Source organism: Rousettus aegyptiacus, unplaced genomic scaffold (assembly GCF_014176215.1).
Source record: "Rousettus aegyptiacus isolate mRouAeg1 unplaced genomic scaffold, mRouAeg1.p scaffold_m13_p_6, whole genome shotgun sequence".
Taxonomy (NCBI): domain Eukaryota; kingdom Metazoa; phylum Chordata; class Mammalia; order Chiroptera; family Pteropodidae; genus Rousettus; species Rousettus aegyptiacus.
Window position 1 is genome coordinate 81,267,696 of NW_023416309.1, and position 18,995 is coordinate 81,286,690.

At 47.2% G+C, this 18,995-nt stretch overlaps 1 protein-coding gene and 1 pseudogene across 4 annotated transcripts in view; both read right to left on the bottom strand.

The window, feature by feature from the left end:
- KSR1 (kinase suppressor of ras 1) overlaps positions 1–10,745 on the bottom strand; it is a 145,944-nt gene extending 135,199 nt beyond the window's left edge. For 3 of the 4 annotated variants that reach the window (XM_036223737.1, XM_016119178.2, XM_036223738.1), the window contains exon 1: positions 10,143–10,744. In XM_036223737.1, coding sequence (XP_036079630.1) covers positions 10,143–10,373 — 231 coding nt within the window. In that variant the 5' untranslated portion in view covers positions 10,374–10,744. Of the gene's footprint in view, positions 1–10,142 lie in introns of all 4 variants that reach the window. The other variant, XM_036223735.1, reaches the window with a different exon arrangement.
- LOC107497409 lies at positions 1,091–6,101 on the bottom strand (annotated as a pseudogene).
- Positions 10,746–18,995: the final 8,250 nt, after the last annotated feature.

Consider the following 18,995-nt stretch of genomic DNA (forward strand, 5'->3'; position numbering starts at 1 on the left):
CAGTAAAAGTGAGCTATTATGACACATCCATTTTGTAACATGTATAAATATTCATTTTGGAAACCACACGTCCATCTGATCAGTTATCTGGGGAGAATGAAAAGCAGTGCACCTGGCACTCTACTTCTGAGACAGGTAGAGGTTTGGAGCGCACAGCTAGCATACCTAGAAAGGCCCCAGCCAGCCCAGGCCAAGGGGCTAGAGAGAGCTCCTCCTATCAAAAAACCAACACCAGAAACAGGAAGCTGCTTCCTTTCCTTTCCATTCTGAGCCAGCATTTCCTTTTTTGTTTTAAAAAGCATTCCTTGTCTACAGCCCAGCCCTTCCCCTGACTTCCACAGTCCCAGGCTCAAACACACCCACAGGCATTTGCATTTCTCTTGGATTGTTTTCTGCCCACCGTCAGGGTCATGAGGTGGTTGGCAGACCCTGAGTGAGCATGCCCTTGGCACCAGGCTAAATGGCACACAGGGCCAAGAGGGGACAGGACACAAGGACTCCAGGCACACAGACCTCTCTGGGCACATTTTCTTCATCTTGTTGAAAGGATTAAGTGACATATGTCTTTAAGTGCTAGTGTGGTGCCTAGAGCACACTCTGCTTCCCTCTGTAAAAGTACCTCCCTCAACAAAAGGCAACCTTGCAGTGCTGGGTAAGTATACAGGGTCACCAGCCTCCCCTCAACCCACTAGGTTTTAACAGGAAACACATATGGAAGGACCCTCAGTATTATAAAAACAACAGTTGCTGAACTAAGCCTATGATTTCTTGTCTTTTTCCCTGTTCATGGCTTTAAGTATATCTTTCCCCAACTACCTTCAGTGGAAAAATGATCCCTTGGACAATTAGGTTTGGGAACCCTTGCTGTCAGATTTCTCAGAGCCTTTAAAACACTAACGTTCATCTTCGGGAATCTCCAGGAGGGAGAGAGCTGATGGGTCACATTCTCAACTACTGGAAGCCCTCTTTCGCAAGAGCATCTTGCAGAAGACAGAACATGAAGGGCTGCATTGAGCCCTTCCAAGGGTCTGGGGCTGGAGGAGAGGGGATCCTCAAGATAGTGAGTGCCCAATGCACGAGAACACCCTGGTTACTTTTTTTTCTTTATTGTGAATATTTTATTTAGTCATTTTTGTTTACAACTGAAATTCTGGGAATTCAAAATTAACATCCGTGCCCACCAGCTTCTTATAGACACCACCAGAAAAAGTTTCAACCTCGTGTTCCACGTTGTTGGGCTGCGTGCGTCCAGGTGTTGAACCTTTATGAGCCGGCTGCGTCCAGCTTCACGCAAATCCTCTTGCCCATGATTTCACTCGGGGAAATCAAGTCCTCCAGGATCTCATTGTGCAGCGCTGTGAGGGTACGGCTCCTGGGACGCTTTTGCTTATTTTTTTGTACCACTTTTTCACGTCGGCTTAGGCAGAATTCTCCTCTGAGCAATAAAGATGACATGGTTTCCACTGAATTTTTACTCCAATTTGCACACTAGCTCGACTTGGATTTTCTGGAAAGACTTCAGTTGAGGAACAGGAACAAAGATTATAATAGCTTTCCGACCACCGCCAACTTTAATTTCCTTGGCTGCTGTTATAGTCAGGGCCTCGAAGTCCGATTTCATCTCCAGCTCCAGCAGCGGCTGAGAGATGCCGGACTCGAACTTGTCCGGCTTCTCGCCATTGGGCTTCACGATTGTCGCGCTCGAACTGAACATGGCGTTCTCTTTAGCGAGTGCTGCCCTGGGAAGAGCCCTGGTTACTTTTTAAATGTGACCTGTAACTTTTGTTTTTTTTCTGGCCAGCAAAACTCTGGGTGCACCATGAGTGAAGCCAGTCCTGCTAATCCATATCAAAAACAAACCCAAATTAATTGGCTAAATTGGGACTCAAAACCTCCAGGTGCCTTGCTAAAGAAAGCCCCACCACTCTATAAGCAGCTTATCTCATCAGCTTTGCAGAAAGCAAACCCCTCATGATCAATGTTACAGACTTAAGTCTGTAATTTATGCTGTATGAAAAGTTATTTTTCCTAACCATAGCTGGGCTATTCTACATGCTGCATTATGCTTTCTGTCCCTCCCTTTTTCTAAAACTTTAAACACAAGCCAATTCATTCTTATAATTATTCTGAAGGTGGAAAAATGAAAGCGGGGGAGAAAAACAGCGAGCAAACAGAATGACTTCGGCTCCGCGACTTTAAAAGGCAATCCGCCCAGTTAAAACACACTGCCACCCACCAAGGCCAGGACAACAAATATAGATGTATGTTAAATATATAGGTTTTAATTCAAACTGACAGCAGTTTGATTTTTTCAATGCAGATGAGTAAAAGTCATGCTTGGGAATAAATGACAAAGCATTTTTGATACCAACATCTGTCCTCAGAGCATGCCTCTTTATCTCTACCTGGGGTCTGGAATAGGGTAGAAAGACAAGATGGACACAAAGACAATGGAGAAAAAAGGTAAACTATAATATTATCTTGACATTAAAACCAACAACAATGTCTCACGACACAGAATGCAAAATCTGCACAGACCGAAGACAAACACTAGGCCCAAGAAGAGCAGAGGTTCACCTACCCAAGTCCCAGGGGATCTTTCAGTAGAAGAATGAGAAGCCCTTGAAAGTACAGAATAGGTTAGGTTCAGAGAGTTCACTTAGTCTGCGCCAACACTTTGGGCAGACTGGCTTTCAAAAATGATCCCAATGACAGGACATTCCAGATCACTTCCCAAGAATCTCTTCAGCCCCCACGGTCCCTGAGGCATTGAAATAGGGCTAGGAAAGCAAACCCATTTGCTTCCTCTTGCAGGAAACTCCTTGAGGCCAAAGCTACCCCCAAACACACACGGGAGGTAAAATGGCAGGCTGCTGCTTGCCATCGGTCCAAAAGGTATATTATCCAATCCAGGGCATGAGCCCTCAGGTCTGACTCCCAGCTCAGTGGTCCTTTATGGAGCACTAATCACTTCTCCACTTTTTGTTAGGGTTATTCCCTAATATATATTCCTAGTATGTCACTTCCCCCTTCAGGCCTTTAGTTTTGTCACCTGTAGAAGGGGCTGGACCAGATGGAAATCTCAAAATCCTTTGTAGCCCTCCTAGGAATCCAGGACTCTACTAAATCAACCCCAAATCCAAAGCATCCCAAATAGCTCTGTGATCAATATTTATGGTTGGTGAGGAAACCCAGGCTACAGTTCAGTGAGGTATCTTTCATGAGCTCAAGTGATGAAGACCTCACCATATGGTTGTACGCTGCCCAGAGAGGACCAGTCCCTGGACACAGAAAAACCTGACATCCAGTACCCACCCACTGTCTTGATGCAAGGTCCCTCTTCTAATTGGTCGGCCCAGGAGGCCCCCCATTTGTTTCAGGCAACCACAAAACTTGGACATCCATAATCTTTGCCACATAACCCAGAACCTCAGCCATGGGGGCCATGTCCCATCTCCTATTTACACTCAATCTCAGGGAGGACACAGATGCAGGGGGAAAAGGGACAAATGTCTAGAAGCTGCCATTTATAAATCCTGGCATTCCTGCTGGGGAGGGGGGAACAGAGTAGGCCCTAAAGATTCTAAAAAATAGGACTGACATTAAATGTGTCAGCACACTTTGAGCCAGCAAATTCCACTTCTAGGAATGCGCTCATGCACTCACTGCAACACTTGGCAACAGCCTGAATGGCCAACAGTGGGGGCACTGGTTCGATAAATTTATGGTATGACCACATAAGGCAGCCACTAATAGTGATGCTGCAGATCTGTGTGTATTAATGTAGACAGAAGGCATGTGTAGGGCAATGAGCATGGTAAGCACACATACACATTTGCATACAAATGCAATCAGAGGGGAAAAAAATAGAAGAATGTACAGAAAATGTTAATAAGAATTAACTCGGAAAAACAAAGATACTCCTATCAGGCATGCCATAGAGTTTACCATCCAAGGACAAAGGCGAGACCTCTTTGGGGGCAAGTTTCAAATCTTTGTTACATATAAGGGTTATACCAATTGGAAATGAATGACACCAGATGGCAGAGCCATACAAATGAACCCCATCTCTGAGTCTCTGCTTGGATGACAGCTACCAAGAGAGCTGCCTGACCCAAAATGGATTGTGACAGGAGAGAGAAACAAGCATTTATTTTGGCTTTTTAAAACAATGGTTGAGAATGGGAACACCTGGAAGAAATGCCCAGACCTACAAGGATTGAAGAACTTTACACTGTTGCATTACATCAATCAGTCAACAAATATGTCTTGCCATTAAAAAAAAAAAAAAAACTGAGTAATGATGTGCTAATGATCTACATATTTTGCAAACCTGTTTTTAAGGTTATATAGTTATTTCTCAAGAACTTATTAAATATTAGCTATCATAAAAAAAGGATTAACTCTGACAGGTAACATTATGGGTGATTTTATTTTTTTATACATGTGTATTTTCTTTTTTATATTGAAAATATATCATTATATGTATTTTATAATATTTTAATAAAATTAAAAAGTTAAAGAATATATTGCTAGTCAGAGAAATTAGTCAAAAAGAATAAGGCAGGTATCCATTAAAAAACTATGAGTAATTTGATCTCTAGGCAGCTTCTCATTTCTCAGAATGAGACCAACGCAGAGCTGGTTGCATCAGTTTGCCGACAGAGAGACCCATCTTTGAGGGCGTGCTGGGCTGCACTTTAGGGAAGCGGCCCCAAGCCTGAGCTCAGAGGCTACACAGCCTGGGGTGGCCACCAGTAGGCCCGGTCATCTGGAATTGAGCCAGGTGCCCTGGGCAGGCCCTTTTTGTTACTGGCCACTTCCTTAGGCTCAGCAGCCATGACCCTGACCAGAATCCCCCACCATGGTTTTTAGAGGTAAATGGGAAGCTTAGAACATGAGGTCTGAAGACCAGCCAACCTAGGTTCGACCATCTACCAACTCAGTCTCTTAATCCCTGAGCCACAATGTCTTCATCTGCAAAATGGGGACAAAACCGCCTAGGGTCCTTGTGAGCATTAAATGGGGCAACATATGTCAAGAGCCTAGCAGAGCACTCAACACAGAATGGGTAACCAAGAATGTCTCTTGTCCCCCGTCTGCCCTCACTATGCACCAAGGTCATTCCCATAACCCCAAAGGCACCTATACAGCTTTCCCTCAGAACTGAATGTAGAAAAAGATTCTAACCAGCCTATTCTGAAAGGATGTTCTTTTTTAAAAGCACAGCTTAGAGAGAAATGGCCACAGACTTTGTTACTTTCCTCTACCAATGCAGACACTGCCACCAAGGACCAGTGCCTCTGCAGTCTCTCTCCAGACGACAGCCAGCAGGCCGGTCCAGCATTCTTATTGTCGGAATGAAGCTCTCCTGGATTTTGAGCCAACGCAGAGAAGGAGGCATTCACATCACTCACTGTCTCTGGGCTCCTGGCACTCACACTAAGCTGGGCTGCAGCTCCGATAAGGCCTCCTTCCAGCAGCTCCTAGGCTCAGGGAAACTGTAGGTCCCTCTCCAGGCCACCTCCAAGGAACACTGGTGACAAGTTTCACCATGGAAAATGTTGCCAAGGCGAGAGCTGACACCAAAGGGGAGAGCGTCCTACCTCTACATCCCTTCAGGGATGGTTGGGGTTAAAACCTTCCGCAGGGGGTTAAAACTATAGTGATGGAGCAGAAGTGGAGGAAGGCCATACTCTGAGGCAGTGGTTGGGTGGGGAAAGGGAAACCAGGTTCTGCCAGGAACACGTGACTCGGGACAAGTCATCACCAAGGCTCTAGGAATATTTTCCACAAAACCAGAAAGTTAGACTGGTCCATCGTTCAGTCATATTCCCAATTCCTAAGCACTCTTAGCAAGTCAAGGTACAGGAGCTGCTACTTTTTGCTTGTCTGCTCCCCTATTAGACTGAAAGTTTCCTCAAATACCAGGAGAGCATCCTACCTACCTCAGAATCCTTGCCAGAGTAGCTGCCACTAGGAGCTCAGCAAGCAAATCAGTAATAACTGGAGGTTCATCAAAAGGACCTGATCTGTAAGCACAGATGGCACCCTTCTCTTTTCCCAGCAGTTCTACTATCCAGATGCTCTGGCGGGGGGGGGGGGGGGGGGGATGGGGTGGGGACCACAGGGACAGCTCAGGTCCTCCAGAGCAGGGTTTTGACCTCTGCCGCAGCTGAGCTGAGTGAAGGTCAAGCCTGCCTGATCTTCTCAGTAGCCACAGCCACCACCCCCCAACAGGCACCTCCTGGTAACTCCTCAGGAAAATAGCCAGCGCATAGAGACTGCACCTACCACAGTCCCCCAGCATCTCCTTCCCAGCAAGGCCTATGGGTGAAGTCTTTTGTGGACCTTTTCTCCAGGTCAGCTTGCTTAGGAAGGACTTTCCTCTAGAAGAGCACAAGGTGGGGAGACCAGGCGTAGCAAGGGCTGTCTCTGGAAATTACTAGCAGCAAAGGGCAAAGCTGCAGTGTCTACGAAACATGAATCTCCATAAGGTACCACTGCCTCCCCAGTGCTCAACACAGACTTGGCCCAAAGAAGATGAGTAAATGAGGGAATGAACTGGTGTGGGGCTCCAGCCCAGCCATGAGGCCAGCTAGGTGTCCTTACGTGAGCACATCTGGGTAACGAGAACATTTTATCCTGTCTCAGTAGAGTTCTCAGACCCCTAGGAGGGTCTGATGAAGATGGGGCACCAGGTTCTGCTGGGATGAAGTGCCCTCACAAGTTCTGTTCACAGATTCAGAACCTGAGTTCAAATTTTATCTCCCCACCACCACTACCACCACCATGTAGAAAGAAAAACTATGTGTGTGACAAACATTGGTAGATTTCCAGGAGAAAATCATCTGATTGAGAAGGGTCCCACACAGTGGCTGGCAGGTAGGAGGTAAACATTAAAACTTGGCTCCTTTCACTCTTTCAGATCCAAACTGGACCACTACATGGAGAAAGTCATCACAGGCAGCCAGACATGGCTGGCTGCTGCACACCATCACGATCTGTAATCGCAGGCACCAGCAGCTGGGCCCAGGGTCAGGGACTTGCAGGGGCATCTCACGTGATGTTTTTCCCAATCAGCACTTATTTAATGAGGGCAAGAGTGGGCTGGGATTCCTAAAACTTTGGGAGAAGTCTGGAGCAGTTGCGTAAACCAAGCCCACTGGTCAGCCCCTTCTTCAAAAGCCAGGAATCCAGTGTTGCAAGCACAGTCTCTGGAGGCCCTGGCCTGGTATGTAAGAGGAGCCTGCAGAACAGGAAAGAAAGCCAGAGTGGACATCACCACTGCCTCATGTGACCTCACCACATGCTGCTGGGATGGTTTCCTGGCCTGTATCATCAGCCTCTCAGAAATAAGAGCCAGCTGTAGAAGCGGCCCTGTGGCATAAATGACATTGGACACCCACCAGGGAAAGTGTATAGGCAGAACCTCTTCTAGGAAGAATGCAAACTTACAGATTCACGATAACACTAAGTTTAAGCAGTCTCATCCCCATTTTACAGATGGGGAAGCTTAAGATTCAAAAGTCTTGGGATTTGTCCAAGGCTACACAGAACTGGGACCCAAAACCAAAGCCATGGGCTTTTCTTCTGCTACACTGCCCCCTGATCATCAGGATTCTTTGAGAAATAAACCTCCCCTCTATTTTATCAGTTTGGTAAAACTGGACTTTAGAACCATTCTTAACCAGGGAATATTCTTTAAAACATTTTTTTCTTGTCAGTTTTTTAAATTAAATTTATTGGGGTGACATTGGTTAATAACACATGAATTTCAGGTGTACGACTCTATTATGCACCTGTATACTCTATTATGTGCTCATCACCCAAGGTCTAGTCTCCTTCAGACCCCCCTTTAACCCTCTTCGTCCTCTCCCAACAACTCTTTCCCTCTGGTAACCATCATTCTGTTTTCTGTGTCTATGAATTTGTATATTAAACAGGGATATTCTTAAACACGGGTATGTATAACAAACATTGATTCACCCCAGTTGAGGCTCCTTCACCAAACCACACAATTCAGAGCCAAAAGAGCCCACATAGATCCACTCTAGCCTCCCTGTTCAGGTGAGGAGGCTGACGTCTCCACTGGTGAAGTGATTCATCCAAACTAGCTTCTGAGGTCTAAATTACCATCCTCAAAACAACCCAGGTCCCTCTTTCTCAAAGAGTAGGGTGGACCTTAATCCACATAACAATAGAGGGGATAGGAGCTAGGTATTGGTCCACAGTTACACTGCAAATTCCCTTCCAAGGCTGGCCTTTGGCAGGGTTTCTGGCTACCAAGACAATTATCCAATAAAGACTCAGGAGGGAGGCCACTGAAGGAACCAGCTGAGAGATCTAAATAGCTGGATGCTCAGGGTATCATGATGCCACACTCCATCAAAATTAGTGACTTTGGAAGTCCGGGTATCAAGAGAGCAAAGTACCTTTTTCAGAGAACAAACAGCAAACAGTTCTCCTGTATCCACTCTGCAAACCAGGAGCATTTCAAAACTACGTGGGGACAATTTGAGAGAGGCCGACACAGAGCAAGTTCTCTCATCCCAACAACACAGCAGTCCAACCAGACACATGCTGCTGGACAATGACCCCTCCTCCCAGAATTAAGCCACACAGGCTCCCTATTGTGTCAGTTTAAAAACTGAACTTTGCTGGGCAAACACACTGGGCTATGTTCAAGAAACCAGTTTCTGTCTCCACTTGGAAAAGAGAAGCATGCCTGCAGAAGGGACAGTTATGGGGGGTGGGGGGAGGTTGACTGGTTGGTTTTTTAAGCAAAGCCCTGGTCAGTATTGCTACAGCAACTGTAACAAAAATAATAGCCAGCACTGATTGGATGCTTCCAATGTCCCTGGTTTTATAGCTTAAGAAAATAAAACCAAAGGAGAGAAGTCACCCCTGAGTATTTTATATCAAACAAGGAATCACATTCGTGGTGCGCACAGAAGATTGGGTCTTGCAGTAATTACCACAAATCACCAGCTAGCCCTATGACAGCTGGCAAAGGCAATTAGCAATGGTGTATGTGTGTGTGGGGGGGGGGGAGGAATTAAGATTCTAATAAAACAAAACATCCCCAGATCTACAGTATGCCAGATGTGGCAATGCAATGTAGAGCCCCTTCTTCAAGTCCAAGTTAGCTATTAACTGGTCTCTGGAATTCCACAGCCTTCCCAGCCTCTGGACAAAAGCAAGTTGGGAATGCACTAGTTTCTCACTATTGTGTATGAAGGAAGGGGAGACTCCTCCTTCTGAGCACCCAACGACACTTTTGGCTGTTTCTTCCAAATCTTTTTAATACTGCACTTCTTCCCAGCTATAATTTGGGAGAGGGGGCGGGCATATCTCATTTCTTCTTTACACTAGAGACTGTCTCCACCAGGAGCCCTTAAATAGTGTCATCTCCTCACCAAAGGATCGTTCCCCAGCATAATCCTTCCTAAGCCAAAATCCAATGTTTGAAAGGGAGTGGGGAGAGTCCGTATGAGCAGCGAAACGCTGTGGCAGTGCGAAAGGAAAGCACCAAATGCCTGAAGAGCAAAAATGCAGTTTCAGCAAACACTTTTTGAAAAGCGGCAGACAAGAACCTGGAGCAGAGGAAAGGAAGGGACAAGACCCTGGAAGAGAGGAAAGGAAGAGACAAGACAGGGTCTGGGGCATGAGGGGAAAGCAGGGGACGACGGGCCTCTGCTCACACTTCAAGGGGACCTACCTCGGCCCCGTCACCTCAGCCTAGGGCTAAGTCACACAGGGAAAAGTCTAGCGTGTGGATCAGTGGGAGAATGCGTCCTGAGGCCCGGCATGCTGGAAATGGGGTGGGAGCAGAGGTGGGAAGGCAGGGGATGTCCACGCGCAGCCCACCCGCTCTCTGAGCCTCCATCCCAGTTCTCACTCCGCCCCTTCCCCCAAAACTCGTCCAAGGTGAAAGGCTGGTCCAGGATCCTCAAGCTGCAGCATCAGACTGGAAGCGGGAGAGGAAGCTTCAAAGGGGGCGACCCAGGCTCAAGGATGCAACTGAGAAAGGAGTGAACTGGGGCAGAAAAGGAAGTGTTGGGGGCCGCTTCCCAGACCGCAGACCCGTCTCCTCAGGCCCAGCCTGGGTCCCCTACCCTCCAGTGTTGCGGCCGCCTTACCTCTAGGGTCCTGATCTCCTGCTGGGTGAGGTCGTTAGACACCGCGCATTTGGTGCGCAGCCCGCGCAGGCTGCTGATGGAGATATCAATGAGCTTCTGGAGCTGCCCGCACTGCTGCAGCGCCCGGCTGGCCGCGGCCCCGGCGCCCCCTTCCGCAGCCGCCGCGTCCCCTCCGCCGCCGCCCTCCTTCTTCTCTCCCATCGCCGCCGCGCGCCGTGCTGCTCTATCCATGCCTCGGCATCGGGGCCGCAAGGTGGCCGAGGCGGGGAGCCCGGGGGTGTGGGCGCCTCGGAAGGGAATCCCCGAGCCGGGAGGGCTGCACGAGGAGCGCCCCTTGGCGCTGCGGGAGCCGGGACGCGAGGAGAGCTGGTGACGGAGCCTGCTGCTCCCGCCCGCTCAGCCGCCGCAGCAAAGCGAAAGCCGCGGCGACCCGACGGCTGCGGTTCCCGGAGCCTTTAAGTGGCAGCAGGGGCTGGGTCAGGGCAGCTGGGCATGCTGGGACTTGTAGTCCACGTCGCGCACTTGCTTCCCGGGCAGTGCCTTCAGAGCCCCTACGGCGCGTCCTGCGCCCCGCGAACGGCGGTCCCGGCCTTCCACTCCACGGTGGGCGCAGGCGGTGCGGAAGCGCCCACCTCCGTGTCCCTGGAGTGGCTGCTCCGCGCCGACTCCTCCCCTAGGCTCCCAGAGCCTGGGCGCCTCGTCTCCCCGCCCACCCTTGTTCCCCCAATCCTGCATCCTGCCTGGGGGCTGCCTGCGACCTCCGGATAGGGTGGGGCAGGGGCCCGTCGCCCCTTGGACCAGAGGGGAGTTTGCATCCTGCAATTCCTCAGCCTCGACCATGGAAGATGAGGACTGCGGAGGTTCCAGAATTTCTATGTGGGTTTAGGGGTCGCCATCTAGTGGGAAGGGGCCTACAGTGCTTGTCCTGTAGCTGGTTCGCAAAGCACGGGACTCCTGGTTGTCTATGCCAAAGGAAATGCTCAGGCATGAAGAAAGACAGAGGGGCTTTCCTCTGGACCCTTTGTACCCTCTAAAATGAGTGTCCCATCCTTCTGCCACCCCAACCCAGCAGGACAGCGCAGACGCTGCAGGCGGCACATTGATTTGTCGTGCCCTTGGGAGCACTCTAGAGCCAAAAGCCTGTGTTTAAATTTAGTCTCTACTTCTCCATAACTGTGTGACTTTGGGTAAAGTGATCTCATCTCTGAGTGTCGGTTTCTCCATCAGTAATAATGGAGTGATAATAGTATCTATCTTACAGGGTTCGGATGAAGAATAAGTTCATATATGTACAGCACCTAGATGAATTGCTGCCACATGTAGTCGCTAGATAAGTACAAGCAATTGTTACTCTCCAACCTCAGATCTCCTAAACATGGTCCCAGACCAAGCAATAGGCATGGGTTCCTGGACTGGTAGTTGTCTGAGCCTTTCTGTGCCTCCTATCTCATCATTCAGTCCCCAACCCATCCCTGCCCCACCCCCACCTCCCACTGGTCCACATATGCTCTATTATCTGGCTAAACCAAAAAGCCAAGACACTGATCAAAGGTCCCACACATTTGTACTTTCAACATCTGCCCAACAGAGGAAACATTTGTCCTCTGAATCTTCTCTTGTAAGTTCCTTGGCTGCACAAGTGGCTGGCTAAATTATTTTTGTATCCTCTTCACAAAGCAAATACAGAGCACCGTAGGTGCTCCATAAAGTTGTACGACCCATTTCATGAGTTACTACGGCAGGTCCTGCGCTGAGTTTCCGTTTCTCCTATCTCTGGGGCAAGCTACATAGGTTCTCTCTCTTCATCTGTTTTTGTTTCTGAGAATGAGGATTGGATAGGAGGTAGGGTCTCACTTTTATATTCCCACCTAAACTATGAATGTAGTCATTACCGGTTGGCAGTTTACATAACACCTTCCTTTGATTCATTTGAAATTTTGAACTAAATATTAGGTTCGAAAAATAAAACTGATAATTTGAAAACGTGATTTGCAAACTAGCCCTCCTCCTCTGTAGATTTTCTGAAACAAAAAGAGGTTCCCTCCCCAATTCCTCTTCAATCCCTGACCCTTCTCTCTAAGAATCACTGATCCAATCCACACTTAATTTGCAACAGGACCCTCTGTGCTATAGCTATGAAGCCCCCCAACCCTGACTGTTCCCTTAACCCCACCCTACTCCATGCAGAGTAATAATTGCCCAGGAGGAGAAACTTAACAGTGGTTCTCAAACTTGACAGTGCATCAGAATCTCCCAGAAGGCTCTTTAATACAGAGTGCCAGACTTCATCTATAGTTTCCTATGCAGGAGGTTGAGGAAGGGGCTGGAGAATTTGTGTTCCAACAAGTTTTCAGGCAGCACTGATGCTGCTAGTCTGGGGGCTGAACTTTGAGAAGCCTTGACGTAGAGGAAGATCAGGTAAGTAGGTCCAAAGCACAGCCTGGCTGTTTTAGAATCTCCCTTTGTTTAGAAGGCGGAGCAGCCAGGCTTGAGCAACTGATCCACTCTAACTCAATTCACGAGAGATTTCCTATTGAAGTGCCTATTTATGCATTTATATCAAGCTTATAATTGCCATGGAGGCCTGGTCAACACATTTTCCCCCAGGGCCACTTTAAGTGGGAAGCCATATCCTGAGAGGACCACTGCTAGCCTGTAGCATCCACACCTATCATGCCATCATGGCAATGATGTCAGGACTGGAGACCAGCCAAACCCATTTCCTAACTACTCTCCCACCAGGCTCCATGCAGCTAGTCCCTCTTCTGTGGACACAGTCTTCCTTCTGATTCATTGAAAGCATTCAGTAAGCCAGAGCTTTCCTTCCTGGTTCATATCAGACACACTCCAGCCTTCTCTACTGGGTTTGGGTGTTCTGTCAGTCACACGTTTACAGAATTGCCTCTTGGAAATTCAGAAAGCAAAGATTTTTTTTAAAAACCCTTCATTCATCCTTTTAACATTCAATAAGTATTCATTAAATGTCTACTTATATGGCAGGCTTCTGTGTTCTGGGCTCTTGGAAACAGTAGTGAACAAAACCAGGAATTTATACTCTGGTGAGAGAGGACAGACAATAAATAAATGAGTAGAACACACAGTATGTTAGGTGGTAACAGGCGCTATGGAAGCATAAAGCGGGGAAGGAGGACAGGAAGTGCAGCACTTGCAACTTTCAATAGAGTTGTTTTAGGGAGCGGGGTCTCAGCCCTGTCTCAGAATTGCTATTTGACCTTGAGCAAGTCTCCTAATCTCACAGTCCCTCTCCTCATTTGCAAGATGGGGATTATGTGTTTTGAGGATTAATGGAGATGATTATGCAAAGTGATAGACACATAATAAGGGTTCAACATATGTATTTTTATTTATTCGATAAATACGTGCTGTGTGCCAGGCACTGTTCCAAATGCCTTACTTAACTCATTTAACTAATTTGAGTTACTTTCCTTCCCCACCTTCCAGAGTGTGTCTCTTCTAGTTAGATGAATTCATCTATTATGTGTCAATTCTTAGGTTCAACTTCAGCTCCAGATTCTTGAGACTCTGTGGCACCCTCGGCATAGGAAGTTTGCTCCTTTGCTTTTCCCTCAGGCACCTCCAGTAGCTGTCAGTCTAAGTGTTTCTAGAGTGGACTCCCCTGCATGCGTCTCAATACACAGCAGCCATGAAAGCATCATCGTGTCCATGTGTCATGTTTTATGCTTCGCAAACATGTAAAGGGAAACTATCATGTGCCAGGCTCTAGGATAGGTCTAGAGTAAAGGAAACCAAATCCTTATTCACGTGGAACAAACATGAGCATGGGGACAGAAAATTAACAAGTCAACAGATACAGTACCAAAATAAATTCAGAGAATGGTAAGTGCTATGAATTGGGAAAAGCAAACAGCCATAGCAAGTTCCCCGGGGGATGAAGTGCTTCATTAGATGACGTGGTCCAAGAAGTACTCTCTGACTATTGAACTAAGATCTAAATAAAGAAAAGCAGCAAGCCATGTGGAGCTCTTGGAAAGGGGCCTTCTAGGCAATGGGAGTACCACGTGCAAAGGCCCTGAGGCAGGAACAATTTGGCACACTTCAGCAACAGAATGAAGACCGGTGTGGCCACATCATGATAAGAGTGAAGAACAGGAGTTGGAGATGACGTGGGATTGCTGGGCAGGGGCCAGATAAAGTAGGACATGAGCAGGGAGTTTGGATTTTTCTCTAAGCTTTTGTTGCTGCTAATGTGGTCCAAGATTACCTCATCAGCTAGGAGCTTATCAATAATGCAGTATTTCCAGCCCCACTCCAGATCGACTGAATCACAATCTGATTTTCGGCAAGATCCCCATGTGACCTGAATGTATATTAAAGTTTTAGAAGCATCGCTCTTTAAGTACATGGAAAGAAAGCCATGTTCCTTGAAGTGAATGTGTTTTAAAAGATCTCTCTGGCCACCATGTAGAGATTGGATAATAGAGAGGCAGGGCAGAAGCAAGAGCACTGTTTTTGAGACTGCTGCCTATGCGAGGTGGGGGAGCAGGAGCAGGGTGGGAGAGGAGGCAATGGAGAGAGAGAGGGGTGGAGAACGTGATTTGGAGACAGAGTCAGCAGGACAAACTTATGGGTTGAACGTAGAAGGAGGAAAGAAATGATTTTAACCCTCCTGACCATACTGCCTCCACTCCTTCAAAGATAATATAGGGCGCCGCGGGAGGAGCCTACCCTGCAGTCAGGTGTGGACACACACTCAGGTGCCATAGCCTCCACCCCAGCCCCGCCACCCATAACATCATCTCAGGACTCAGTAGTTTTCTCTTAGAACCTAGGTCAGTGCAGGGGAGCTTTGGTTCCCTGGATTTCAACTTCAGTTAAATTGTCCAGAAAATGTGCCGGGTCACCTTGGAGAAATATACTCTTATTATTACTATATATACCTATGCTCATTCATTCTCTCGTTCGTTCATTTATTCATTCAGTAAACAGTTACTGAGCCCCCAGTACATGCTCAGCACTGTGCTAGACTCTTGAAATAAGCACTAAACGGTAAATCACTTTATAGTTTACAGAAGAGTTTCCTTTGATTTCAGCTCACAGTAAGTAACCTGTATTGTCTTCCTAAGACTCTTCTCATGTCAATCCCAAGCTAAAAAACACCTTGAGTTCCCCGTTGACCTCAAAGTGAAGTATGAATTCCAGAACAAAGCCTACGAGGTCCTTTGTTCCCAGGCCCTGCCAACCTCTCCAAGCTCCTCTGCTACCCAAGGCTTTTTTGAGTTCATGTCCCATTTTAAGAATCTGATGAAAATGAAAAATGTCTCTCCAGAAAAGAATAATACTCACACACTCACAATTGTGATACAACTTCAGGAGATTTGTAGACCCCTTTAAGGGTATCCACGAACCCCAGGACTGTAGGCAAGGTTGAGAACCCTGCCTAACTGTTGATCCTCATTGCCTGTATTCAACGATCGTGGGCTACGCCGTGGAGTATCACGTCACCACGCCTTTGCTCAGGCTGTCACGTCTGCCCGTGTGCTTCCTTTCCGTTTCCCCACATATACTTTTACTCACCCCATAGATCTGGTTCACATGCCCCCTGCAACAGAATCCGTCTTTCTAACTTCCATAGTCCCAGAGAATGTTGCACACTATTTTTGGTTCTCTCCTTGCCTGTTTCCCTAACTGGATAGTGAACTTCTTGGATTCATATAGACTCCGCATGACCTAGGAAAAGTTCTCACCTCTCTGAGCTTATATTTCCTCATTTGTAAATAGGAGTATAATAATCTCTCCCTCCAGGGTGGCTGAGTGAGATAAAGGAAGTAAAATAGATAGGCCTGGCACACGACAGGGCTTAACACGTGTTTTAATGAACAAACAATGTATTGCATTTTACAGGAGAAGAAACCAGGGCCTCTCTCAAGGGATTCTGACCCCTGTGTGGTTTAGGTGCTCATTCTAGAACAGCTGTCCCTAATCTTTTTGGCACCAGGGACCGGTGCTCCTGTGAGAATCTAATGCCTGATGATCTAAGGTGGAGCTGAGGCGATGATGCTAGCGCTGGGGAGTGGCTGCAGATACAGATGAAGCTTCGCTTGCTGGCCTGCCGCTCACCTCCTGCTGTGTGGCCTGGTTCCTAATGGGCTATAGACTGATACTGGTCTGTGGCCTGGGGATTGGAGACCCCTGTTCTAGACGACACATCACTACTCCTTGTGTGGTGTGATCAGAACTAGATCTGGGTCAGGTTGCAAGAAAGAGCCAAGTCGAAAACGGCTTTCTTGGCCTTACAGCTAGGCACCCAAGTTGGCTTGGGTTTTTTAGAAAGGAGAGAACTGCTGTGGGAGTTGCAGGGAGAAACCAGTCTAGGGAAGGCCAAGCGGTTACGTGAGTGCTCTCTGCTCCCCGTTACCACTTCCGAACCATTTATCCTCCCCTACTTTCAAGTCCTTGTCCTTCTGAAGCCATTAGGGTAGTTTCTTGGATCAATCTCCCAATCACTTCATCTCTTTCACTGGGGGCCCCAGTTTCCTCTCCACCCCTGTGTTTCATCATCATTCGTTGTCATTATCACCTTTTCCACTGCCACCCACTTCATGGCCTTTCTTCCTTCCTTACCTCATGTAGACCGTAAGCTCCACCATGACCGTTGCTCCCTAGCTAACCCCCTCAGTAAACTTGACCCTCTTTTCCACTATGTAAACCTGGCCAGGTCCTAGCCCTCGTAAAACCCAACTCATCGGCTTCTCTATGCCTGCACCAGAGCAGCTGAATGATGCTGGAGAAAAAAGCACACAGCCCTGCTGATGGGTTGTTCTTTAAATTCATGACCACAGACCTCAAATTGGCACTTTTAATGCCTGGCAAGCCTACCAACCTTTCCTAGAAATGTCATTTTCCTGTTCTCAGAGACAGCTTTTTATACTTTCTTCTATCTGTACAAACTACTTTGCACTCCTCATCTTTCACTGAGAAACTAGAAGCCATTAGACCAAATCAACCAGCCCTCCTGCCCTGGACCTGTGCTTCCTGCCTCTCCTCCTGTAACCATGGAAAAGATGTCCTATCCCAGCCTAAGGCCAGCCACCCTCTGCTTGGACTCTGGACCCATCCTCCTCCAGCAGGACCAAAGCCTCCACTCCAGCAAGCGTCCTGCTTTTCTCTGTGTCATTTTCTCCTTTCTGCCCAGTTATTCTCATTTGCACACAAACATGTTCTAGTACCTCTCTTCATGAAAAAAAGGAAGAAGAAAGAAAGAAAGAAAGAAAGAAAGAAAGAAAGAAAGAAAGAAAGAAAGAAAGAAAGAAAAAGACAGAAAGAAAAAGGAGAAAGGAAGGAAGGGAGGGAGGAAGAAGGTGGAGGGCAGGGATAGAGAGACCTCTGTATCAGTTAGGGTCCTGGCAGGAAACAATTCACTCAGATGTTTCAACTGACCTCAAACAAGGCGAAACTTCCAAGTAGAGGAAACAAAGAAGGATGTGGGCGCCCAGAGACAAGGCATGCTGGGTAGGAGTGGTAACTCCTAGTGCAGAAAAAGACAGGGAAAGACATAGTGTCTGTGAACCAGGAGAAGGGGGCAGCCCAGAAGGACTTGTAGGCACAGGGGACTCAGCTCCTGCTTAAGACAAGGTGCAGAAGCAGCAGTGAGGAAGAGAGAAGGAAGAACACCCAACTTCTCTTTCTTTCAGCCTGTGGCTCTCCTGCCTTTGCCTCTCTTTGGCAGAGCCCATTTGGGAGTATGCTAGCAGGAGAATCCAGGTGATGCAGTACAAAAGGGTCACCCTCCCAGGGCTGAAACACAAATGAGCAGAGAACAGCTCTTAGGTGGGAGATTAACCAGCATATCTTCCCTTGACCCCAAATGCCCTTGCAGCTTCTGCCCCCTTTCTCTGCTAACCTTCATAACAAAACTTCATGGAAGGGTTGTCTATGCTCAACCTCTTACATGCTTTCCCCAACCTACTAGTCTAGTTTTGGTCTCCATCATACTGCCTAACAACCTTTCCCCTGAAATTCTTCTTTTCAAGGTCACCAGTGACCTCCATGTTCGCAAATCTAAGAGACGGTTCTCAAGCGCAGTGCCACATCCTCCTTAAAACAATTCTCATGCTGCCCTGTTTGCTTCCTATATCCACCTTATCACTATTTGTCAACCTAGTTGGTTTATGGATTTATTTCCTTGTCTATCTAGACACTTCTTCTCCAGGACTCTTGCCCATTCCTATATCCTCATACACAGAACAGTGCATGGTACATAGTAGGTGCTAAATAAATAGTTGCTTAATGAATGAATTGTCAGGAACTATGCAAATGTCACGTAGCAAGATATAGTCAATAATTTAAGAATGCTGTATTGCTTTTGCAAGAATGAATTTCCTGACAGGCATTTCATTATTCTATTGGGTCTTTCGAGAGAAAATTCCTTTCCTATTAAATTTATACTCACATATATTACACGTATACATGAAAGTAACTTGAGCAGAGAATCTGGCAATATAAATTTGGAAGTAGATGAGATCATATAATTCCATAAAGTGAAGACTCAGAATGAGATCATCTCTTTACCCCCTCTGGTTCTAGCCTCTACAATGCAGCACGAGGAATGGTCAAGGACCAGTGCTACGGAATGAGGGTTATATTTCGTTTCTAACCCTCATTTACAATGTAACCTTAAACAAGTCACTTTATCTCTCTGAGCCTTGAGGTTCTCCTGTGCAGATTGCCAGAGTAGGGCTGTCATAGGGATTAAGTGAACAATGCATATAAAGCCTTCAACCTCTGAGCCTGGCATGTGTGAGCACATTGTAACAGTACCCATCATTTCCATAGCTGTGATATGATTTTCCAATTCCAGAAGCTTCCCAGTGA